At 38.4% G+C, this 27,245-nt stretch overlaps 2 protein-coding genes across 2 annotated transcripts; one reads left to right on the top strand and one right to left on the bottom strand.

Annotated features, from left to right (window-relative positions):
* Positions 1–2,152: 2,152 nt before the first annotated feature.
* On the bottom strand, positions 2,153–4,502 carry LOC149209696 (putative LRR receptor-like serine/threonine-protein kinase At3g47570). The gene is made up of 2 exons (XM_089394312.1): positions 2,811–4,502; positions 2,153–2,702 (listed from the first exon to the last, which is right to left on the bottom strand). Exons 1-2 carry the CDS (start codon positions 3,961–3,963, stop codon positions 2,242–2,244), a joined length of 1,614 nt encoding a protein of 537 aa, XP_089250438.1. The 5' UTR covers positions 3,964–4,502; the 3' UTR covers positions 2,153–2,241.
* A 6,419-nt stretch (positions 4,503–10,921) lies between these two features.
* LOC149209695 (uncharacterized) lies at positions 10,922–11,356 on the top strand. Its single transcript, XM_089398708.1, has one exon. It carries the CDS (start codon positions 10,922–10,924, stop codon positions 11,354–11,356), a length of 435 nt encoding a protein of 144 aa, XP_089254834.1.
* The last annotated feature ends 15,889 nt before the right edge of the window (positions 11,357–27,245 follow it).

The raw sequence follows: 27,245 nt of genomic DNA, 5'->3' as shown, positions 1-27,245 counted from the left end.
CTCCATCGCATGGGCCACATCTATGGCAATATCCAATTGTGTTTTCAAAGCCAATTCACATACATCTTCACCATTATTGTCATCCCTACAAATGCTTCTCCAAGCTTTTGTTAGACATATATTGGAACATTAATCCTTTAAAATGGAGGTTGGAACATGAAGTTATGATTCTCACCAGATTTCAATTTTGAACCTTTTGTAGAACACTACATTCTAATCTAGAACTCTTGAAAACCTTGTCTTTTGCAACTAGAAAACTTATGTAGCCACAACTGTGTCATCGCTAAAATTCCTTTATAAATTAACCAAAACTCCTCATTACTAACAAGTTGGCTTTGGTAAATCTATTAATTTCTATGTGAAGCTCATCATATGAGATCCTTTTCTAATCTAACCTTTAGACAATATGTTGCAAGGAATTAACATTTTGCATACACTTATTTCCTTTCCAAATGAATCCCAAAAGTAGACAACATAGTACAACAACAATAACTACATTCATTAGCAATAATACTCTTTCACAAATGCAAAATGATCTCTTGTTGTTTGAGAGATAGGTAATTGGAATGCTTGTGGTTTGAAAAAGATAGGGTTTCCAATAAAGGACATGAAAATTGTTTTTTTTTATAATAAAAAAAAACCCTCCTTTTGGAATTTCCCCAATGAGATTGTTGAAAGATAATTTCAAATACTAAAACATTTTCAAATGCAAGAGTAATTGGAATTGTCCTTAATAGGGAGTTGGAAGAAAGATCTAAGTTCATAAGACTCTGTAAATTTCCAATTGAATTTGGAGTAGATCCTAATAAGGTAGTTTGAGATAAATTCAATGAACATACCACTTAGAAAATTGTGAATTGAAATCTATGTGATTTATGGTTTTGAAATAATAACATATTTATACCATATTCAAGAAACCTCTATCCATTGGAAGCTAGAGAGGCCAACTTAGCATAAAACCTTAACTTTCATCACTCGCTACTTTATTAATAGGAGCATAGAATAAAACGTCTTCCATATCCCATTGTTTTGTCAATAACATTAACTATCAAATTGAAGTATTTGCTAGAATATAAGAAGCCCTAATACAAGAAGCCAAATATCTACATGGTCAACAAGAGTCCTTTGAAGAAAAGAAGGGTTGAAAGGGTAAGGAAATCTCTCAGACATGTCTCCAACAATGTATGGGGATATAAAATTTATATATGATATAATTATAATATAACTAAAAAAAGTTCTAAATTGTTAAAAATTATAATAAGTCATAGTTTTGTAACATAAATTTTCATGTCTTTCAACATGATTTTTAGATCAAAATTGTATACTTAAATATTCGTGCATTGTATACAGTTCACCATCAAGTTCCATTAATGGCTCACTAATCTCATTAATAAGAAAATTAAAAAATCATATTTAAGATTAGAACTTAACTTTTGAATTTTTATTGATAATATAAACAAATTATATATAACTGAAATTTAAATGGATCAAATGATATATTTAAAAGAATAGAATTGTTCTTGATGTTTCATCAATTTGATTTACATGAAAATTTAAAAAATCACATCTAAATGGGAATTCAACATTTAAATTATTGTTAATGACATAAACAAATTAGTTATGGTTAAATTTAATATATTAATCCAGTAATTTGCGCTCTAAAGATAATACAATTAGTTTCATATCACCTTTTGTGAGAGAGGTTTTTATTTTGTAGATATGAATATTGACATCATGGATAATAGTAATAAATCACATTAAGATATAATTTTTTCATTTGGTTAATAAAGTGTTATTAAAGAATTTAATTTTCACATTAATGATAATCATAAATAGATAGTAAATATGAACAAAAGTTTGGTCAAATAATTAAAAATAATATCAAAAGTGTAATTAAAATCCAATATAATTCATAAAATCAATTCGCTGATCTAAAAAAGTGTGTTTATAAGTTATAGGCGATTGTTATTTTTTAATTATATCCTTTCATTTATAGACAAATAAATAATGAAATTAATTTGAGACAATTAAAAACATTGTCATTATGAATGGCCAATAAAATAAACCAATGTATAGTTGCAATGTCACAAAAGCGTGTACTTTTTATTTTGATAATACTGACATACAAATATAAATACTAATAGAAGTTTACTTCAACGATTATAACTTAAAAAAAAAAACAAGTGCCATTGTATGCACAATGGAAATATTGAAATCTTCTGGTATTGCAAATTTCACAAACTAAAATGAGGAAGAACTATGGGCATTTGATGCATGTGTATCACTCCTTGTTGCATTTGTATGGCTAAGCAAATTAGATATGCTTTGCCTTAATCTCCTAGAAGCAATTGCATTTGCCCCCAAATCATTTCTAAGGTTCTCCAATACCATTACCACATCTCTCATAGTTGGTCGTTCATTGGGTGAATCTTTTGAACAAACCAAACCAACTTGTATAAGAGAAGATATGCAATTGAATACATTGTTTTCTTCAAATTCATCTCCTTCCACCTCCCTAAGAAGGTTGTTGTCAATTACCTCCTTAACGCTGCTTGGAAAGGCTAGATTTACCCACTTGTGCAAGTTCAGGTCTCCAGAAAACATATCATTAGTTGGCCGTTTCCTCGTAAGCATTTCCAATAACAAAATTCCATAGCTGTAAATATCTCCTTTGGTAGACACTGGCTGACCGAATCCATACTCTGCATTTAAGATAACATTCATCAAATTTTACTCTATTATTCCATACAAAAATGTTGGTGAGACATTTATAAATGAAAAGCAAACATTTAACATTCTAAATATCATACCTGGTGCAATATAGCCCATAGATCCTTTCAAAGAAAGTGTTGAAGTAAGTGACTCAGTAGAGGTTTCATCAATTAACCTTGCAATACCAAAATCTGTTACATGCCCTGACATGTCTTCATCAATAAGCACATTATTTGGTTTTAAATCACAATGCACTACCTGCACAAATGAATCATGATGAAGATATTCAATGGCATGGGCCACATCTATTGCAATGTCCAATCTTGTTTTTAGTCCCATTTCACATGCATCTTCACCATTGTTGTCATTTGTATTAGGATACAAATGCTTCTCCAGGCTTCCATTAGACATAAATTTGAACACTAATCCTTTGAAATCAATGTTGCAACATGAGGTTATGATTTTCACCAGATTTCGATGTCGAACCTTTTGCAAGACGCTACATTCCGCTTTAAAACTCTTTTCAGCCTTGTCCTTTAGCAAATGGAAAACTTTTACAGCAACAAGTGTGCCATCAATCAAAATTCCTTTATAAACTGAACCAAAATTCCCTGTTCCCAACAAGTTGGCCTCGACAAATCCATTAGTTGCTATATGAAGCTCTTGATATGAGATCCTTTTGTGCTCCAACCTTTGCAAAATGGCTTGTGAGGAATCAAAGTTTTGCACAGGCATATTTCTGTTCCAAAGGAATCCCTTTCTTTTCCAAAGGAATCCCAAAAGTAAACAACATAATATAAAAGCAGCAACTCCACTCACTGGCAGTATCAATCTTTTCACAAGTGCAAAATGATGTCTTGGTGTTTGACATGCAGGCAGTTGAAATACTTGCGGTCCACAAAGGCCAGGATTTCCAATTAAGGACATGACAATTGTTCTATTTGCAAAAAACCCTCCTTCTGGAATTTCCCCAGTGAAATTGTTGAAAGACAAATTCAAGCTTTGAAGCATTTTCAAATTCTTGAGTGTGACCACTGGTATTATACCTGATAAGTTGTTCAAAGACAGGTCTAGACTTGCAAGGCTTTGTAAATTTCCAAGTGACTCTGGAATAGACCCTTGGAAGGAATTGTGAGATAAGTTCAATAATTGTAGCTCATTGCAACTTCCAAGTGCAGGGGGGATTGCCCCAATCAATTGATTGACAGAGATGTCTATAGCTTGAGCCATTGCAATTTTACCAATCTCCATGGGCAAGGAACCTTCTAATAAATTCCATGACAAATTCAAATAGAATTGTAGATTAGATAATTTCCCAATTTCATGTGGTATACTTCCAGAGAGGCTATTGTGAGATAGGTCAAGCAATTCCAAAATTATACAATCTCCTAAGCTGGAAGGTATGGTCCCTGATAAGTTATTGTGATGAAGATGGAGTCTTCTTAGTTGTTTAAGGAGTGAAAGGGAATTTGGAATCTTTCCAGAGAGACTATTTACACTAAGGTCCAAGAGACCAAGGTGTTGTAAGCCTTCAAAATCGTCAGGTATGTTTCCTTCTAAATTATTGTTACTTAAATACAATCTTTCTATTTTTAGAAATTTTCCTAATGGTGGAACATTACCATTTAGAAAATTTTCACTTAAATTTAAGAAGGTTAGGCTGCTAAGATTACCTATATGTGGAGGGATGTTTCCTTGTATTTTATTATTTGATAAATCTAATATAGATAAATTAGTAGAAAGTCTACCTATGGCAAGTGGCAAAACACCACTTAATTTATTGTTGTGCAACCGTAGGGAGTGTAAGTGAGAACAATTAGTAAGAGCAGTGAGAAAAGGCATGTTTGCAACATTGCCACTATCTAGTTGATTGCTATGCAATTCTAATGATTCTAAAAAAGATAACTTAGCCAACTCTATTGGCACAGTCCCACTCAGCTTGTTATCACTTAAACCGAGTAATACCAAGTTAGAGAAATTTCCAATAAACTTTGGAATCTCTCCACTAAGTTGATTTCCCGCTAAATCGAGATATTGCAAGTTTAACATATTTGACAAAGATGTGGGAATGCGACCTGACAAATCATTTAAGGAAAGAGAAAGTTCTTGCAAACGGGTGAGGCGACCCAAGGAAGAGGGAATGGTACCTGTCAGCTCGTTTTGGTCCAAGAAAATATGCTGCAATTGCGGGAGGGAACCCAACTCGCTCGGGATATTTCCGGTCAGATGGTTGCCGGCGAGAAGCAGAAGAGTCAAATTTTTGCAGCTGACGAGTTGACTCGGAATAGGACCGGTCAGACTATTGTATTCCAAACCTAATTCAATCAGCGATGAAAGGTTTCCCAAGGAAGAGGGAATGGTACCTGTCAGCTCGTTCTTTCCCAAGTAAAGCACTTGCAAAAGCGGAAGGGAACCCAACTCGCTCGGGATATTTCCGGTCAGGTTGTTGAAGGAGAGCGCCAGAAGAGTCAAATTTCTGCAACTGCAGAGTTGAGTTGGGATATCTCCGTCCAATTCATTACCCCCCAACACGAGCACCCTCAAACGATAGAGGCGTCCCAATTGAGGCGGGATGTTTCCCTCCAAGCCATTGTCGTCCAGCCACAGCTCCCTCAAACGAAAGAGGCGTCCCAATTGAGGCGGGATGTGACCAGTGAGCGCATTCTCTGAAAGATCGAGCGTGCGGAGAAACGACAAATTGCCGAGCGATGGAGAAATGGGACCGCTCAGATCCATGTCACTGAGGTCGAGGGAGGCCACTCTGTTTGGATGGCGGCGGCTGCAGGTGACGCCGGTCCAGTTGCAGAAGGGGTTGGCGGGAGTCCAATCTGCGAGGGAATTGGTGGCAATGAGGTTCCTGAATTCCACCAGGGATTGGTGGTCATTGTGGAAAGAGTGGGATCCTTTCCCAGGGGTGAAGGAAAAGATGAGGAGGAGAAAGAGCAGATGAAAAGCAAAAGAAAGAGAGGGCATGGTGGTTGAAATCGCAGCCTCTGGGAGAGGGGAGGGGAGGGGAGAAATGCAGTGAGTATGGGTGGAGAAGTGAGTGAGTATTTATAAGGAGAAACCGTGTGAGTGAGTATGGGTGGAGAATTGAGTGAGTAGTACAAGTTGCAGAGTGTGAACGTAGAGAGGGGAAAAACGTGAAGGAGAAGGCATGAATGGTGAGGCCGTTCCTCCTGTGGGGCGAAACAAAGAAGTCTTTCAAAAGTCTTCCCCCGCTGAGGCCGTTCCTCCGTTTAAAAAAACCTAAAAACTTTGGGTAATTTGAAAACGGGTTGCGGTGGTTGTAAAGGTGGAGCGGAGACAACGGAATCAATCATCCGTCCGTTGTCTTGAAATTATTTAATAACAAAGTGAATGTTACATCGGTCATTAGTTAAAAACTGTTACAGCTCCGCGTGGAAAATTGGGTGCCGGTGTTCATCGGTAAAAAAGTCTTCCACTCTGCCGAGAAAATTAGTTTCCGATGTTTTCGTTGGAACATATACCTATAAAGTTTCGTGTGAATGGTTTACCATTCAACATGATTTCCCACCTCCTTTTTATCGACTAATTATAATTTTTTGATATTAAAACTAAGGAAATCAGTGTAAACCAAAAACTATTATGTAATCTCCAATCAGACATTACTCTGCTTAATAATAGAAGTTCCTTTAATTTATTAATAAACTAATATAATAATGAGTTACTTTAATTTATTAATAAACTAATATAAATATGATTTGATAAATTGTTATTTATTTTGAAACCTTTTGATTCCGTATGGTTACATGATAATGATTTATTATTTATTAAGAAAGATCAGGCTACCAAAGATTTCGCATAATTTTTGTAAATTGTATTTCGTTAATTTTGGTAATGAACTAATATAAATATGATTTGATAGATTGTTATTTATTTTGAAACCTTTTGATTCCGTATGGTTACATGATAATGATCAAATGGATCCAACAACGATGGCAACCAAAGGGGCATATAGACCTCAAGCTGGGGGCGAAAGGATTCTTCTTTGTAATATTTTCCAAACTACAAGACAAGGAGAAGGTTTTCGAAGATGGGTCGTATTTCTTCAACAATGCTGGCCTGTTTATGAGACACTGGGAGGAATGCTATAACCCAGACCAAGAGAAGCTTCTGGCACCACCCATCTGGGTACGGCTCTTCGGCCTACCAATGGACTTTTGGGATCCCGTAATGTTGGAAGGAATAGGCAACTCGATCAGAACCTTTGTCAAAGTGGCAAACTCTACAAGAAAAGGTAGGTACACCTCCTACGCAAGAATCTGTGTGTACATGAATATCATTGAGCCGCTACCAAACTACATAGAGCTAGAATATCATGATGAGATATGGAAACAACCCCTAGACTATGAGCATATCCCATTCAGATGTAGGCAATGCCATGAATATGGCCACCTATATCATGCTTGCCCGTTAAATAACCCAAAAAATTAGTCAAATGAGAAGAAGGCAGGAGAGGAAATGACAAGAGAGGTTGGGGACGGATTCCAAGAGGTGCACAGAAGGAAAAGAAACCAAAAACCAATAGGGAACTAGAAAGAAAATCAAAATGAGAAAGAGCAGTGCAACCATAACAGATTCACCACCCTTCAGGTGGACGAAATGGGGGAGACAAGCATGGAGCATACCAAGGAGATGGAAAGCATGCAAACGAAGGAGGCTGAAGGAAATAATAAAAAGAGACAAGAAATAGATGAAAACCAAAGAGAGGAGAATACCATGCAAATGGTAGAGAAAAACCCAATGGAGATCGACTCCCAGAAAGAAGATCTCAGTGTGGAAGAGAAAGTGATGAAACGACTACTACAAGAGTGGACACATCTGGATGAACACTTTATCCTAGAGGATAAAAAACAACTCTACAAGGAAACCTTTCAGCAATACAAGATAAAACAAGGATCAGCTATTATTGCACAGCTAGAGCACCTAGGGTCCCATGGCGGACAAGGGCAAGAACCAGGAACCTCAGGAAAAGGGGAAAAGAAACGGGGTAGAAGACCAATGAATGAATCCATACAGATGGTGGGGGAACTACTAGTAAATTCACGAAGAGTAGTGCCATTATCAGAGGTCTTTCAACAACCCCCAAAATTGTTGAAATGATTATTACAACATGGAACATAAGAGGCCTCAATAACAGAGGCAAGCAAAGATACCTCAAAGAGAGATTGAAAAAAGATATACCTGGTATAATGATAATTCAGGAAATGAAAATCAATGAAAGAAAACTAAAAGAAATTTTGGAAAACATCAAACCCCAGTACCAAGTTATCGGACAGGACGCAAATGGAAGTGCAGGAGGGTTGACGATCATCTGGAACCCAGGAGAAATATGGTTTGAAGACTGGGTCAGCATCCCGAGAATCCTCTCAGGAAGATTTAGAGTCATCAGATCGAAAGATTGGGTGCTCCTCACAGGAGTATATGGACCCCATATCCTGGGAGAAAGAAGGGTTTTCCTCCAGAACTTAGCAAAAATGAGAAGTATATACCCAGATGACTTGTGGGTGGTGGGAGGAGACTTCAACATGATCACTTCACTGGAGGAGAAAAGGGGAGGCATGAGAAGAATGGACACAGACATGGAGTTATTCGGGGACACCATAGCAGAGCAACACCTAGTAGACATCCCAACAATCAATGGGGTGCACATATGGAACAACAAAAGAGGAGGGAATCACCAAATTTCTTCTAGATTGGATAGATTCCTAATATCTTAGTAGGTTATCAGCTGAGATATATTCATAGAAGCATCAATTCTTCCTGGGATGGGATCAGACCACTGGTTGATACGATTGGAAGTGGATCTGAAAGTGAGCCCGAAAAATCGACCTTTTAGGTTTGAAGCCTTTTGGCTAAGGGACCCAACCCTCATTAAAAAAATTGAGGCTTGGTGGATGCAGAGCAATCAGCAAGGGAGGAAGAGACATTCTAGAAGTCATGGAGGAATCAAGGCAAAATCAAAAGGTATGTCCTAGTATAAACTCCACTTTTATAACTCTCATTCCCAAGACATCAAAATTGGAATACCCTCAGGGATTCTGTCCCATAGCCCTATGTATTTTTGTTTATAAAATTATGGCCACTTCCATTGTAAAGCGACTAAAACCTCTTCTGCCGAATATCATATCCCCAAAGCAAACGGGATTTGTCGAGGGAAGGAAAATATTGGACAGGATGGTAACCTCTCAAGAGGTAGTTCATTCCCTCAAGGAAAAAAAGCTAGCTGGAATGGTGATTAAGCTTGATCTATCAAAGCCCTACGAACGGTTAAGTTTGGATTATCTGAAGAGCATCCTTACAGCCTATGGATTTAACCACAAATGGATAAACTGGATCAGTGCCATGATATCCACCCCTGTCATCTCTATTCTGTTGAACGGGACCCCTACCCAAACCTTTAACCCTACCTGGGGGCTGAGACAAGGTGATCCATTGTCACCCTTCCTATTCATTATTGTTGCAGAAGGTCTGGGCAGATACATCAAAAACGAAGCCCATGAGTCTAGGATTAAAGGCCTTAGGATTTGGGGGAATGACCTTTCCATAACCTACCAACAATTCATTGACGATATCATGCTTTTTTTCCAAGTATCGCTTATAGAAGCTTGTAGAATCAAAGAAATCTTGAACACCTTCATGATGGCATCGAGGACCCAAATAAACAATGAAAAATTGTGTACCTTCTTCTTCAACACCCAAGGGAATGTTAAAACCTATCTTGCTAGGATCCTGGGGTTCAGTACAGGAAAACTCCCCACTAAATACCTGGGCATGCCTCTATCAGAAAACTCTCTAAAACTCTCAGGATGGTAGCAGATCCTTTAGAAGCTACAAGGAAGGCTGGGAAGTTGGACCTTTAGATTCCTCAACCTAGCAGGCATAACTGTCCTCCTCAAAGTAGTGCTTCAGTCGATTGCCATATACCAATTGTCAGGCATGGCGACCCCTAAGGGGGCATGCACCAAAATGGTTGATATCTTTAAAAAATTCCTATGGGGAGGGGCTCAACAAACAAGGAAATGGGCCCTTATATCTTGGCAGAGATTGGTAAAAAAAATATGGAAGGAGGGCTTGGCCTCAGAGACCCATACACTTTAAACCAAGTAATGGGAGCTAAATTATGGTGGAGATGGCTAGGGGGAGGAAGGGACTTATGGAAACAAATATGGACAAGAAAGTATAACATGTCGGAGAGAACTGAGGACATACTACGTTATAGAGACCCACCCAAAGGATCGACAATATGGAACTTGGTAAGCCAAAATAGGGATCTTATAAACCAACATGCTTTTTGGAAAATTCACAATGGCAGAAAAACAAGATTTTGGTAGGACTCATGGCAACAAAGAGAAAGACTAATAGATAGGCAAGACCTCAGAGACATATATAGATTTACCAATGATAACAACATCCAATATGTAGAGAAATTCTGGAAAGAGGAGTAAGGAACAGGGAATTGGAGGAGATGGAAGAAGAAGGAAGATTGGGGCCAGGGTATAGAGACAGAGCAATGGGAATATTTCGAAAAAGAAATAAGATCTAGACAAATCATGATTAGGAATGACCCGGACATTCTAAGATGGAGCCACACCATGAAAGGTACCTTCACCAGCAAAGAAGTGTATGACTTGAAAGCAGAACAAGCTCAAGATGGACAAGGACTTCTTTGGAAAAAAATTTGGAAGGGGGGGTAGTGGCCAAAGGTAGCCCATTTCCTATGGTTGGTATGCAAAGGGAGGATCCTAATCTGGGACCAACTTCAGAAAAAGGGAATTCAGGGCCCGTCCCTATGCTGGATGTGCCAAAAAAACAGAGAGGATATGGAGCATATGCTAAATTCTTGTCCGTTTGCAGAACATAAATGGAGTCAGCTGCAAGGAGTCTTCAAAAGGATGGATCGGGACTGCCACAGCATAAAGGAAACAATCCTTCTATGGTGCAACAATATTTTCTCAAGTCCAGTATTGAACCGAGCATGGGGACTGGCCTTAGGTTTAAACCTATGGGCCATATGGAAAGAAAGAAACCACAGAGTTTTCAAAAATAAAATATCAAACCAAGATCAGGTGTGGGAAGGAATAACTAGAAACATTAGGGAGACTATATTAGCAGAAAAATGGAGCCCTGAAAATTGGCAAGTTCCCCCCAGGAAGCAAGAATCCTTTGAAAACTTAACATAACAATGGAAATGTTGGCTCCAAGTGCTTGGAAAAAAGATAGGATGGATATAGGTTCCCCGGTTCAATTCACTACCCCTGGAGAAGGTTTCATAAAACTTGATTTCAACAGGGCTTCAAAATGGAACTCAGGAGTAGCAGGCCTTGGTGGCATCTTCCGAGAAACTCAAGCTAACATGTGGCTCATTTATGCCGACTCGTGTGGGATAGCAAGAAACAACAAGGCAGAATTCGTTGCAGTGGGTCAAGGACTTCGAATAGCTGTAAGAATGGGATATCGAAACGTCATGGTTGAAGGAGACTCTAGTCTGGTCACAACCACCTTGGTGAAACTAAAAAATGGCACATCATGGGACAAACTGAGCCAAAGTTGGAGGACAACGCGCCTTATACAAGAGATAGGGGATCTCATTCACAAGTTCGACTATATAATGGTCTGACATGTAAGAAGGGAAGGGAATAAAGTGGCTGACTTCTTGGCCAACTGGGGTTGTAATCAACAAAATGGCTCACTGGAAAAATTATGGCCAATACAGCCCAGGGATGATAGGTTCAAAGCTCTGGAGGAAATATTGGCCCAATATAGCAGGCAAATCTAGGAAAATGGGAATCTAAACAACCAAAACCCCGATCAGGGTGTGTGGCAAAGGATGGCAGGGATAATGAACAATTATGAGGAGTAAAGGAAGGGTACCACCCACCGCCCCCCACACGATCATGGCGATGGGTGTGGTGGCCCTTCACATGAATACATGCAAGGGTGGTGGGAAAGGTGGCAGGCATGGCAAGGAAAAGGCGGGAAGCGTAGCAGGTAAGGTAAGATAGGGGATTGGCAATTGTATTGTTGTTTGTGGAGTTAAGGTAAGATATGGAAGTGGTAATTGTATTGTTTTTTGTGGAGTTTGGAGCTGGATAACTAGAGCAAGGAGGCGCAGGCATTGTCGATGGCATCTGCGGAGCGAGCACGGGTATGTATCTTGGTCCTGCAACCCTCTTGCAATGGAAACATGGTTTGTTTCTTGCTGGAGGGATCAGGAGAAACCTGGGAGGGGAATTGGGGGACTTGCTGGGGAAAGCGTCACAGGGATTGTATGGTTGTTGTCTGGTTCTGCATCTTGGTTATAAGGCATCCGAGTATTGATGTAGCCAGTGGCCGGGAAGCCCCTCCTGAGAGCTGCATTGTGACCTCGCATGATAACTAGGGCGGAACGGGAGAGGTTGTGTACTGGGGATGGGTAGACTATAAGGAAAGCAGAGGAGCGACGTAGTTTCACCGGGCAGAGGGGAATGGAAAGGCTCACCCGAGCATGGGGACTCTTGCTTGGCCGAGAGAGGGGATTGTCAACCATTCTGGGTATGAGTGACACTGGGAAGGGAGAAGTGAGAAGCATGATAGGATAAGGAGACTGGCCTCATCTTCCAACGGGTTGTCACCCAAAGTACGTTCTGCTCCAAGAGTAAGTGGGCTAGGAAAAGGATTAAGGAGAACACCGGCAATGAGATTCAAAGCTATAGGTTAACATCTCGTTCCTGTGAACAGGTCTTGAACAGAGTTGTGATGGCTTGTCTTGCGAGAGGAAGAGGTCACGACAGACATGGGAGGGAGCCTGCAAAGGCCAAAGATTTGAGCACTTCAGAACTGCGTAGAGGACGAAAGTTTGTTGAACACCTCATTAGTAAATTCGTTGCGGATTACCGAGAGGGAATGGATGTAGGCATCCGTAATCTGCTAGAATAATGGGAGGAAGAAATTAAGCAACACAGTGAGATAGAGGAGGAGATAGAGAACTACAGGACATTAGTCCCAAACCCTGGGAATACCAGAGGAAGAATAACTCAATTTAAGCAGACCCTTTATCTCTATTGGCTTATGAAAAGCCTTCTCGGGAAGGCCATGGAACAAATATCAGTGGGGATGGCTCTGTCCCTCTAAGACATGCCCAATTACAAACAGGATTTGCAGTGAATCCAATTCTAGTTCCATAAGAAGGACATCCATCTGGATAGAATCCAAAGGTACATCCCATGCATCATCGAATTAACTTAGATGCTTGGTGAAACTATCAAGGATTTGAAACTGGTCGAATTGGCATCGGAAGAGTAGCAAGAATAGTTATTTAATCTGATCTCTTTTTGTTTTATGCGGGTAGAATTTACTTTACATTATGCATGCTTAAGATAGATAGACATATAGCATTTTGTCATGAAACTAAGACATACTTAGCTTGGTTAAAAAGACTGAAACTTTATTGTTTTTGGATGGCTTATAACAAGGATAGGTGGCCAACAAACTTTGTTTCCCAATGGGCAAGTTGAGGCCACCTATCTCATATATGTGGTGTAAATTCGCCATTTATAAATAGAAAATGAAGTATCCTACCAAGCTTAACAAAAAAATAATTGCAAATAATCTTAAGAGAAATACAAGAACAAAATATAGAATCTTAAGATATTTATTAATCAAAACTCTTGAGCTAGGGTAACACCATACAAATACTCCTTAAGGAAGGAGATCACTCCACAAGTCATCGTTTGTCAATACAAAACCAATACTTGACATGTCTCAATGGAGAGTCTCTAGCCTCTATGTAGGCTTCATACATACAATACCAGTAATAACCATGGGTATTTCAATACCATATATCCAATACTATGGGCATATCACATTATTTCCTAACTACTTGTGGTCTCTTGCATTATGCAGGTAGAACACTTTATTTACTAACTATGGCCCATTTATTTATTATCCTTACATCACATTATTTCTTTGGGTACCTCCATATTATCCCCCTAGGTATACTACATTTCACATTACTTCGATCAACAATTGAGCTTCCCCCCAACAACATTTTGTGTTTATGATTAATAAGTTTAGAGAGAATTTTTGTAGCTCTCTCTTTAGTTTTCAAAAAATAATAATTTATGAAAATCAATGCTACTAGAAATATTCCGACATTGAGATCTAGCATGAGCATAAGCAAAGTATTATAAGATAAAGTGTTTTCATCAGTGTAGATGATTTTCATGAAGCTCATTACTTGCTTGTTCAAGATGATTCTTTAGGATTCCAAGGATATCACCACAAGTGATTAAATAATTTTTTGCATTAGGAACTTTGAAATTGACAACAACATATTTTTTAATCGACAATGTTAGGTATTCATATAAAGTGTTAAAAGATGTGATAGGTAGTCTTGTGTCACCATTATGCAAGGTGTAACCATTTGTGTCACCACAATTCACAATCATTCATAAAGTTCTTCAAATATCCTTCAAGGCATTTGTTTACCACTTTGTCCATTTTTCATTGGATTATATTCAATATTTATTGTTAATGAGGTTCCCACTTGGTGAAACAATTCCTTTCAAAAGCTACTAGTGAATTTTGAGTCAATAATTTAACTGGCTTTATCTTTTTTCTAGATAGTCAAATGGAGTGAGCATATTTTGTTAATCACTTGGTGACTGTAAATATGATATTTGTTGTCTCTTTGTGGACCACCACTCCTCTTGGAAAGATGTGTCAAGGAACCTATTGAGGAAAACATCTAACTCATCTCAAGAGAGTAAACACCTTTCAACCTTATCCATCAAAGAAGGAACTTCTAAAATTATTGGGGTCTTGGTTGTATGTTAGGGTCCAACCCTAACCCCCTTATTGATGTAATAGGATTGAGTCATAGTTATAGTTAAGTAAAGAGTCAATAAAGCCCATATTAATAATTGTAAGTGGTTGACCCACATTTAAAGAAGGGACCACAATTAGTTGTAAATGGGCCATGGTATTAGATAGATGGTATTAATAGGAACCATGGTATTGACCCATGGTATTGCATGTATGAATCCTATATAAAGGATAGAGACTCCCCTCGAGGAGCATCATGTCTTATTTTGTAATTGAGCCCAACTCTATTGGAGGTTTCCCCCTCGAAGAGGCAAGTGAACATTGCTTTCTGAATAATAAAATACTTGCTGTTATTTCTTATTGTTCTATGTTCTGGGTATATTTCTTCACATATTTTGTATTCTGGTATCTTCTCGCAGGTCAAGAGCATAACAAGTGGTATCAGAGCACTTTCCGGGGCCGATCGGATCTCTAATTTTTAGCAAATTTTTTTTTGGCTAGAGACGTGTTTCGGCGTCCTTAAACCACGGGATCTATCATTGAGCACATAAACCTGCAGATTTGGAGAGGCATGCATGCAGGAAATACAAGAGGTGGTCACACTTGTTGGACTCCCTTGTAACCCCTGTGGGTACCCCTTTGAGTAGTAGAACATTAGACAAAACCGCGCATGGACTATCTTCCAAGTACCCTCTGGGTATATTAGAAGCCCCCTAGGCTCTCTTGAAACCTTGCCATAGATAAACCGTCGGTCGTCTTGCTGCTACAGTACACCAAGAACAACACTCGGGGAGATTACTCGCGCATACGATAGGGTAGTCGAGTTGTACGGCTAAGGGTACGGTTGATCCTCCTTGGTTAGTGCCCTGAAAGATTGGGCCAAGTACTACTTTTAGGCCCTTATGTATATTGCGATTTGTAGCACCTGACACTCCTTGTGACCATCATTCCCATGTCTCTCTCTGGATCATGCATCATCTTTTCCAGATAAGATCTAGCAGGTGGGGTTCTGTCGCAGCAGTAACAATCAGTTCCGCCATTCATATCTATCTGATCCGCCATTCAGATGCATGAAATATGCCAATCAAATCTATCAGATCCGCCATCCAAATCTAACAGTTTGGGTTCTGTAGCAGTCACAACAATCAGATCTGCCATTCAGATCTAGCAGTAGGGGTTCGATCACTGTTGATAGATCTGACTATTTGTGTGGGCTCCTATACCTGGGCGTGATTCTTGCAGGACTTTGGGTAGCATTGACTTTTCTGGGATTTGGCTACTGCAGTATTCCTAAGTGAGTAAAACTCCTTTCGGAGACCCCCCAGGACGCTTATATGAGACTTAGCCCATAAGAATTAGGACGACGAGCTGAGCAAGAGGGTACCATTCAATTGTTAGCACCAAAAATTTTTCGGGCGGTCCCAAATTTTAAGTACATCAGAGCGGTGCATGGTACAAACTAGAGCTCAAGCTATGGCCAATGAGAAGATCGACAACCTGGAATCAACATTGAACGAGGTACTATCGTCACTGAAGACCTTAGTTGCCACACTCTCAAAGGGCAAGATGGAGGAACGCGCGGAGGCATATAATTTCAATGAAAACATTGAGGACGAGTCTAGCCATTCTCTTCACCTCTTTGGCAACCACCAACAATCTCAGACGTGACCACCCAAGCTGGACATGTATAAATTTGATGGCTCTCATCCAGCCACATGGATAGCACAAATGGAGCAATATTTCACACTGCATCACATAAGAGATGATGCGACTCAGCTTAGTGTGGGTAGCATGTACTTGGACAATGAAAGATGGCAATGGTGGCAGTGGCATCAACGTTGCTATGGAAGGCCCGTGACTTCGCAGACATTCACAAAATCTCTTACGGATCGCTTTGACCATGAATCTAACTTTCTGGGTCGTCTCACTAAGCTCCGACAGACAGGAACAGTGAACGAATATATTATAGACTTTGAAGCCTTAACTTTCCGCACAGGATGTCTACAAGATGAGTTCCACTTTGAATGTTTTGTCAGTGGTCTCAAAGAAGCCATACAAGCCCACGTTCGACTGCAACACCCTATCTCATGGCTGCATGCTTGCAGGATAGCCCATGAAGTAGAACGTGCGTTAGCGGCCCAGTCTAATCGCCCAAATTTCATAGCCAAGGGTTGCCCCGCCCAGGCTCAAAGCACTACCCAAACACTTAAGGTTCAAAAGGTGTCACTAACAGAAATGGCGGAAAGAAGAAAGCAAGGATTGTGTTACTACTGTGATGAGAAAGACTCCCCTCGGCATAAATGCAAGGAGCCCAAATTCTTTCAAATTGATGCTACTGATCACAGTTCATCGGAGGAAGCCCCACCACTAGAGGAACCAGAGGAGGAAGATGGGGACAACCAGCCGGACAATGTACCTGAAGAACCAACTATCTCACTACATTCTTTGGCAGGGATTTCTTCTCCCCAAACTCTCAAAATCAGAGGTTTTATTAAGCATCGCCCGATAGTAGTCTTGATTGATAGTGGCAGTACACATAACTTTATCCATCAAAGAGTCGCAGAGGCAGTGCATTGTTTTGTCAGAGAAGTTTCTAACTTCCAAGTCCAAATTGCTAATGGGGGGACAATGAAATGTCAAGGCCGCTGTGAAAATGTCAAACTTAAAATGGGGGATTATCATTTAAAGACCACATGTTTGCAATACACATGGGAGGGTGCAACATTGTCCTAGGTGCTAAATGGCTTCGCACACTTGGCCCAATCACAATGGACTTCCAGGAGTTATATATGAGCTTTAAGCAGAACAACCACACACATACCCTCCGCGGACTCCAGGCGGGTGATCCCTCTATCATCAGCTCACATAGGATGGAAAAATTGTTGAAAAAGGGCCACCATGGAGTTATAGCCCAATTTAATGCCATCCAGGCCTTCGAACCCACTTCTCTTCATATTCATCCTAAGATGCAACAGATCTTAAACAACCATCTACCAGTCTTTGACAAGCCTCATGAGCTTCCACCCTCGATAGGGGAACATGATCATAGCATTACTTTGGTCTCAGGGGCCCAACCACCAAATGTGTGCCCATATAGATATCCATTCGCCCAAAAGAATGAAATTGAAAAAATCATCAAGGAACTCTTGAAAGCAGGCATCATTCGTCCCAGCATTACTCCTTATTCATCGCCTGTGGTCATGGTGCTCAAGAAAGATGGGGAATGGCGTATGTGTCCAGACTTCAGGGCCTTCAACAAGTTGACGGTCAAAGATAAATTTCCCATCCCGGTTGTCGATGATTTGTTGGATGAACTAAATGGGGCTCAGTTCTTTACTAAGCTTGACCTTCGCTCGGGCTATCACCAAATTCGCATGAAAGAAGTAGACATTCCAAAGACTGCTTTCCGAACTCATGAAGGCCATTATGAGTTCCTGGTCATGCCATTTGGTCTTTGTAATGCCCCATCCACTTTTCGGAGCCTTATGAACCACCTGCTCAAACCATATCTCAGAAAATTTGTCCTTGTTTTCTTTGATGACATCCTCATCTACAGCCACACCTGGGCCACACATCTTCAGCATGTAGATCTGCTCTTGCAACTACTCCGGAAGCATAAATTATTTGTCAAGATGTCCAAGTGCTCTTTTGGCATGGAAGAAGTTGAGTATTTGGGCCACATTGTGGGGTGTGAAGGTGTCAGGGTGGACCCCAAAAAGATCCAAGCAATGCAGGATTGGCCTCAATGAAAGACCTTGAAGAGCTTGAGAGGATTTTTGGGTCTCACAGGCTACTATCGCAAATTTGTTTGCAATTATGGTCGCATTGCTAGACCCGTCACTCAACTCCTCAAGAAAAATTCATTTCTCTGGAATGATGAAGCACAACAGGCCTTTATAGCTCTCAAACATGCCATGTGTTCCACTCCCGTATTAGCACTACCCGACTTCACCAAATCTTTTGTGATTGAATGTGATGCTTCAGGTACGGGTATTGGGGCAGTCTTAATGCAAGAAGGTCAACCCTTGGCCTTCACTAGCAAACAACTATGTGGGAAAAATCTGGGACAATCTACCTATGAGAAGGAGATGATGGTCATCTTACATGCAGTAGATACTTGGTGACCTTACTTATTGGGGCGGCGTTTCCAAATCTGCACAGACCATCAAAGTCTTAAATTTTTTTTGGAGCATTGCGTATCCTCGCCACAACAAAATAAATGGCTCGCCAAAATGCTGGGATATGATTATGAGATAATTTACAAGAAAGGACGCGAAAATATCGTAGCAGATGTGTTATCACACCAATTTGAGGAGGAAAGCACCCTACTCGCAATGTAAGAACCTGAATCCTATTATTAGAGCCTTTATTTCGTTATACACTAACATATCTATTTTCCTGTTAATTTATAAATAATAAAAGGAGCTTGCTGACCTTTTCACATATTTTTAAACATTTAACATCTAATCATTTTATCATAAGCAACATAAATTAAGGTGAGCATTCCATTGATATCAACTTAACAAGAGTAGTCCATGGAAAAATACCTGTTCTGGCGGTTGATGACGATACCTTTGTCTGATAGCTCCAGCTGAACGCTCCTTCTGGCCGACCCAACCGGATTTACCTCCCAGCCAACTAGGAAATAAATTCCTAGCCCAGGAAACCTCCACAGGTTCCCTAGCCCTCCGTGCCCAAGTCCAACCAGGTATAGTGTGTCCTCAAGAAGAATGTGCAAAACTAGAAAATGATACTTTCCTTCCCTCAACCCAAGAAACCTCCACAGGTTTCCAAGGTCTCCGAAAAATCATAACAAGGCCAAAAAATCACAACCAACCCCCACAATCCTAAGCAAGACTCCCCCTCCCCTCTTCTTCCTTCCCCTTCCCTTTTATACCCTCTTTCCTCAACCACCTCTCATTAATGTCATTAACTCTCACCCATCCTTGGTTGACTTCTCTTCCAAGCTAGAGTACATTTGGAATTGTGATATGAATTTAAAATTGAGAATTTAATGGGGAAGGATCATGTCTTCTCCCATGTAAATCTGAAAAGTACATTTGGGAATGTGAAGTGTAATTACATGGGGAGGACTATGTCTTCTCCCAATTAAATGTGAGGGTACACTAGGGAATGTGAAATGAATAAATATATATTGATGATAAGATGGAGAGGACTTTGTCTTCTCCTTAGTAAATGTGAGGGTACATTGGGGAATGTGAAATGAATAAATATATATATATATATATTGATGATAAGATGGAGAGGACTATGTCTTCTCCCAATTAAATGTTAGGGTACATTGGGGAATGTGAAATGAATAAATATATATATATATATTGATGATAAGATGGAGAGGACTACGTCTTCTCCCAATTAAATGTGAGGGTACATTGGGGAATGTGAAATGAATAAATATAATTTGAATTAATGGAAGGAGACCATATCCTACACAATATTCAAATTGAGAAGGTAAGTGGGGAATTTGAATAATGGAAATCATAAATTTATTTTAGACCAATATTTCTCAATATTTTCAGATAATGTAAATATTAACACAATTTGTAGGATAAGATTTAAGTGGGGCATTACATACACCCCTCCTTCAGAAAACTTCGTCCCAAAGTTAGAATGAAAAGATACAAGGAGTTTGAAAGCATAGCAAACCAGAAAGAGTTATAGCATTAAATTTGATAAGTTAGACAATGACATTACTTCCCATCAAGTGTTTCCAACTGATCTATATCCTCCTATCCACCTTGACCTACTTCCGTTCCCACCCTATCCATCCTCTGCTGCTCTATCAGTGGCAATGGCCATACTAACCACTGATAAAACCGACATGGTGGAAGCGTCGAATACCTCGACCGAACTTTCCCCAGCATGCATCTGGCAATCGTCATCACACGTCTAGGGGGAGTGTTCAGCTTTCCTCCACGATTCCAGGTTTCGGAGGATACACGGTGGGAAACACCTCCACCCCTCCTTCAGAGCATGGACCACACTACAGAGCTGGTTGGACTTGTCATCGAATAATCCAGTCAGGTCGTCTTGCCACCTGCCATTTGCATTTTACTCATGTCATAAGAGTGCATATCAAGTAGATACCAAATGTAATAGAACAATGTACATCGTACCTTCCCTCATTGGTCATCTCGACCTTCCCCAATGGAATAGTATATCTTGGTTATCATATGGTTCTTTCCAACCTGTAGTTTAGTTCTCATCCATGCATATATACAACCACAAAATAGATATAGGTACATGATCTTAAACATCATGTTTATTAAGCCCAGTGTCCATGTGTCAATTTTTGTTGTTCATACTGGAAATAAATCTTACATTAGATAAATCATAATTTCACTAAGTCATTGATTAGATAAATCATATCTATATAAGCCTATACGATGCAACAATAACTTTGACAAGTCATGCACTAGATAAATTGTAACCAAGTAAGTCATACATTTGGTCATACATCCAACATGTCCATCATCAATATCCAATCCATCAATCGATTTTCACGTGTCCAACCAAATGTATATAAAGTTCATAAATAACATGGAACTGCAAAATAGAACCTTAACATAGGTGGCTATCTATGTTAAAATGGGCATCATAAATGCTCATGTCACATCCTTGTGGAACCCCTCATTAACAATTAGAGTTGAAACAGATTCCACTGTCCATCATGGAAAATAGAATTTGAACCCGTATATGCTATAAGGTGGTACCAAAACCAAGATAATAGCAAGCAACAAATTAGTGCACTATCAATTTCCACTAGGAGGTGTTAGTATAAGTTTTATGCATATAATTTATTTAAAACCTTAGTGAATAGATAAGTCCCAATCTTCCAAACCCATTTAATTAATCTTGAAAATAAAATAAAAACTCCAAACTTCAGAACTGTTTCCAACATGATTTTCATACTTTATTTTTTTTGTAAATTGAGAGGAATGTCCTGTAAATGTCAAAAGGTTCAAATTTATTATAAATTTAATCATTGTTTACTAGTACTAAAACAATCTTGTGATATATATTGCAGCTCACAATATGACTAGACAATTGAAAATTAATTAAATGAACGGAATAATTTCCTTTTCCCTGTTGCTACTAGTATTTCCTCTAAATGGCACAACATTTCTAAAGATGCCTACTCCTTTCATAAGTGGCCAGTGACCACAAAGTTGCGAAGAAAGTTGAGGGTTTTTTTATCCAAAACTAGCAACACATTACTTTTCACGATATTTTTATTCAACACTAGAATAAGGGTAAATGTGTATCGTAATATTTTCACTAGAAACTTCTACCCCACTAGACCATCTTTGTAAGGCCTCCATCTGTTATGCACCATGCAATAATTGTTGGCATTAGCTTGCTATTCAACTTCCTAAATCTTTCCAAGATAACCCCTGCATACTTGGTTCGAGATATAAAGATACTTTCATTTGTTTGTTCGACTTTAATACGAAAAAATATCTCAATAAGCCCATTTTGTTATTACAAATTCTTTCTCGACTGCTAATCTAGATTCTTCTATGGATAGATTATTTCCTGTAAAAATAAAATCATCTACATACAAGCAAATAATTATAATTTCACCTTCATTGCTAACTTTGATAATTTCACCTTCATTGCTAACTTTGATGTAAACTGTTTGGCTTCCTGCTACTTTTACTAAAACCATTGCTCAATAGTTACGAGTCAATGCAGCTATACCAAGCATTTGGCAACTGCTTGAACCCACACAATGCTTTTCTTAACTTATACGTCATTGGGAAAAGTTGATTTTACATCCATTTGATGGACTTATCATTTGTATTGAGCTACTATTGCCATGACAACTATAACAGTTTCCATTCTTTGTACAAGAGCAAAGGTTTAATTATATTCTCTTCCATATTGTCGTTTGCACCCTTGACTACAAGTTGTGCTTTGTGCCTTTCAATTATGCATTATACATCATTTCTGGGTTCATAAACTCACCTCACACTAATAACTCCTTTTTCTGCTAGAAGATTTACTATCTCTCACGTCTCATTTTCCTCAATTGTTTGGATTTCTTCATCCATGTCATCACACCATTTTCTTTCTTTTACTACATTCTCAAAATAAATAGAATCAGATTAAAAAAAAAATATAGCAAAACTCACAAAGTCATTATCATCATCTTCACACTTGGATATCTCATATATTTCTTACAAGTAGAAAAGAGTCTTCATCTTGATGCACCAGATACCATTTTCCCATCAAGCTATGGTACACTACTAGCCATCTCAAAACTGCAAAATAAACACCAAAAAGCCTCCAAATCTTCTTCTCCATTCATACCTTTTACTTCTCTTTTGCATATAACGATGAATAATCTTCTTCTCTATTCATACCTTTTACTTCTCTTTTACATATATAGATAAAACAGCTCTGCAAGTTTAGAAACTAACTTCCACGATTCTAATTTAATTGTCAATAAAGTTTCAGGATCCATAGTTTGAGTAAATGAAAAATGTTACGCTGGTAATATATGATAAAAAGAAAGAATATATTCATAAACCCAGCACTTCAATTATCATCGAAATTTAGAAAAAGAACTAGGAGAAATAAAACACAACCATCTAAATTTCCTAAGTAATGGATCAGTATATAAATCATGGTTGAGGCCACCATAAGTTGTTAGATTCGAAGGCTGATATCGATACTCGAATTGGTCATTGAGACATGCGAGGCCCAGGGAATCTCAATCGCCAGACTATCAATTTCCCATTCCAGTTATATATCGGTATATTCATTTTCCGATCCATTACCATTACCAACCCACTGCTATTAACTACTACTGAATCCAATAATGGAATGCTGCATTTTGCCAAATGTTTTTTTTTTTTTTTTTTACATCACACCATACTTCTGCTTCATTCAAATTCCATATGCGAACAGAGTCATGGCCCTTGTGCTCCACTAGCACCACTTGCCCATTGTAATCCCCTAAATTTTCAGGACTAATCCTTTTGCATCTCTGTGGCAACGAGATTTCTGTCCACAGCCCGTCGGCAATATTGAAGGCTACCATGAGATTAGGGATGGGATTCGGGGGATTGGGAGGCAGAGACACCCAGTAAAACTTGCCATTATAGAAGATACCCTTTCTAGTAGGCCGAATATGGTCCGGGACCATCATGGAAACTTGAGTCCAGGTGTTGGATTCTGGCACTGGGAATGCCTATGGAAAGATCCAACATATCCCCTTTTCTATGACAACAGAAGATGCCCTTGCAAGTATTCACAACGACGTGATTGAGAAAAGGAACTTTGTACATGTCTGAACTGCGTTCTTCTATAACCCAAGAATCCACGTCATCTTTTGGATTCCAATGGATCTGAATAAAAACCCAGGGGTGGAGTACAGCGACCAAATTGGAACCAGTCCTTCGAAGGCATCACGGGAAGACAGTAGATGTTTCCACTGTTTGCACACAGTCCTCATTTTGCCAAGAACCCTAATGGGCAGCCTCGCTAAAATCATATGCAACAACTCTTTTGGGATCCTTTGCCATATTTCAGCTTCCATTGCTACAATATTTCTCTTCCACATAAAAAGAAATATATATATATATATATATATATATATATATATATCTATATATATATATACATATATATATATATATATATATATATATATATATATATATATATATATATATATATATATATATATATATATATATATATATATATATATGTATATATGTATATATATACATTGTATATATATATATATATATATATATATATATATATATATATATATATATGTATATATATATATATATATATATATATATATATATATATATATATATATATATATATGCTAGTTGATAGAAGTAGAAAAGATAAATAGTCTTAAAATGCAATGTGCTAGTCGGGTTAGGATTTAAGATCTGCTGACAGGTCCATGGTTTACCAGTGCCATATAAAATTCATCACCTTCTGTGCCCATAATTCATATTTTAATAACATTGTGTTATGTTCTCCCTTCTTGCCACAACCACTAATATTATGTAGTCTTTGGTCTTAGACACATGCGGTGTATGAGCGTTGTCCCAGTAAGGATGATGATCAACAATGTTTGATTTCCTATGCACATATCTTTCTCATAACAAACTAGTTGGTTCATTACAAAGGGTATAGAGAACTCTCGATCATTGCACCACCGAGGCATGGTAGAGACAGAGTACTGAAATCAACAGTGGAAGGACAAACCCATCCCAGTTCAGAGCAAAGGAGACCAACTCAGATTAGTCCAAAACTTTTTTGAATGCTGACCTGGACATGCCATCGCTTTGTTCTATTCTTTTGTCGTAATCTTTAGGTTTGCATTGCTGTGTTTTTTGAATTTTATGTGAAATGTTGCATAGTATACAAGCGATCTTGTCCCATAGGATGGTTGGCCTTGCAGAAGGTTTAATAAAATCTTATCTATCAATCTATTCTTGCAGTTTTGTCAAACATCCAATCTTTTTATCTATTCCATCATTTTCCCTCTCATTCCACTATATTCCTTTATTTCTGCACTCTTTGTTTGTTTTCATGTATTTATATAGAAGGAATTCATGATACTGAAGCTATAGACAGGTTTGGAAATTACCATTAATCCATGGAGAAGAATATACTCCTTGTAAACTGAGATGGAAAGTTTTTGGGTCTAAGTAGATTTAGTTGTTGTCTCCATATATATATTGATGCTGGAAGCATATGAAGACTGAGTTAACATAAGCCTATATAAAATATATGTTACCCATGTTTCACTCAAACACAGGGAGGGCTAAATATAATGTGGTTGCCTAAGAACCAAATTCCTTTAGGAAACAGCTGCTATCAACATGGTTCAAGCAAATGTAATGTAAAGCAACAATGAGGTTGTCATTGAGGTTTTTGCTGTAAAAGACTGAATGACATAAGAACAAAAATAATCCTACATGAGGGCTTGGTATTCTACTATACGTAAATATAAAGTCAGTAACGTCAGATGGAAGCAACAACTCACACCCTTTCAGAATCATGAAAAATGGTGATCAAACACATGTGGCTATCTAGTTGCTATGGTTTAGATCAAATTAAATGTTTGTAAATATATCTATCATAATGAATGCATACCAAGTGGTAAGAGGTATAATCTTGGGAGGATCTTCTTAATTAAACCTAAAGACAACTTTGTCCCACTTTTACTTGACTAGGCAGAAATCGTCTCCCACCTTAAGATACAACACGTTTAGCTTGATAATGCAAACTGGAGGGATTCCAAAGTTATCCAATTTCTTGCCTGAACCACATTGCTGCTTATAACAATAATCAACGTTGGATTGAGTTACTGTTCACCTTCAATTAAAGAGTAACAGATTGACAGTTATTTATGTTATCTATAACGTTGAAAGTTTTTCTTTGTTGGACTCTTCTATATGTAACTGCAGATCATCTTCTTCCTACATCCATATATACATGAAGTGTGTCTTGAAGGTGCACCCTCTACTATAGTTAGTATCGGCATTTCTGCACAAATGTATATGATGTCTTGAAAAGCTTTTTTTTTTTTTTTTTTTTTTTCGAATTTTGAACTTGCCTGTGAATATTGCTCTCTGTTTTGGAGTTATCAACACAAGGGTTATAATCTACAGGTATATCTCATTGTCTCTTGTATTTGCTTCTCAGCACTTACAATTATCAGAATCTTGTTCATGTTATGTTGTTTCTACTGGATTAGAAAGACAGTGTTGCATTTCATGCATCTCAATTTTTCATTGACAAAGAGTAAAGTGAACTCACTATAATTTCCACTACCAGGAAACCTATCAAGTACCAAGCCGAGTACCGAATTAGACTGCAATAAAGTACCCAATAGAATAAACACAATTCAGAAGCAGAGTTCCACATGTTGAAAATTTCTGGAATGGCTACTTCAGCACAAAATAGAATAGAGTATGAACAGAATCTTCCGGACTGGAAATTTCTCATATTCTAGCGCATTGATGACGATATCCTGTGATAATGATATAAGTCTGACTGGTGATATCCTTATAATTGTTCTGTTCCTTGACTTTTTACTCAGAATCAACAATCCCTGTCAAGTACATATATAGCCCAACTATTGCAAGGCTGAATTAATGTTCCTGGATGATTGGATACCTTCCCACCAGCCTGTATATGTCAATGCCTTGCTATATCTATAAACTTGATTATGATAGTCCATGAAGAACTACACCAGGCTGAAAGCTAATGCAATTCACACATCCTACACTGCCTTTTCATTTACCAATATGTTAGACTACACAGACATGCTATAAATGATGAGGCTTCAATGATTTGTACATGGGTGCTAAACTTTTGTTAACATGCTTGAGCTATATCATCTCTTCGAATTGAACTCACTTTTGAGGACCAAATTCCCAAATCAGACGTACTGATGTTACTGATGCCTCAAGAATATGACAGATTTGAATCTATATCATCCACAAGGATCAATTCTAGTTTGAGATGATTGTTGAAGAAGGTGATGTAATTAGATCACTGATAAATACGCAAACTTTCATGACAGTCTTCAACAAGAAATAAAGACTTCAAGCCAGCCTGAAGAATGAGATCAAAACATTTAGCTATAACTGCTTGGTTCTTTATCTAGCATAGGTCGGCTCAATTCCCCTTGATAG

Source organism: Pinus tabuliformis, chromosome 1_2, assembly GCF_031772625.1.
Source record: "Pinus tabuliformis cultivar Carrire ecotype Pingquan chromosome 1_2, CPIR1, whole genome shotgun sequence".
NCBI classification, from domain to species: Eukaryota; Viridiplantae; Streptophyta; class Pinopsida; order Pinales; family Pinaceae; genus Pinus; species Pinus tabuliformis.
Note: the sequence above shows the minus strand (reverse complement) of the source record. Positions and strands in the feature narration are given on the sequence as shown.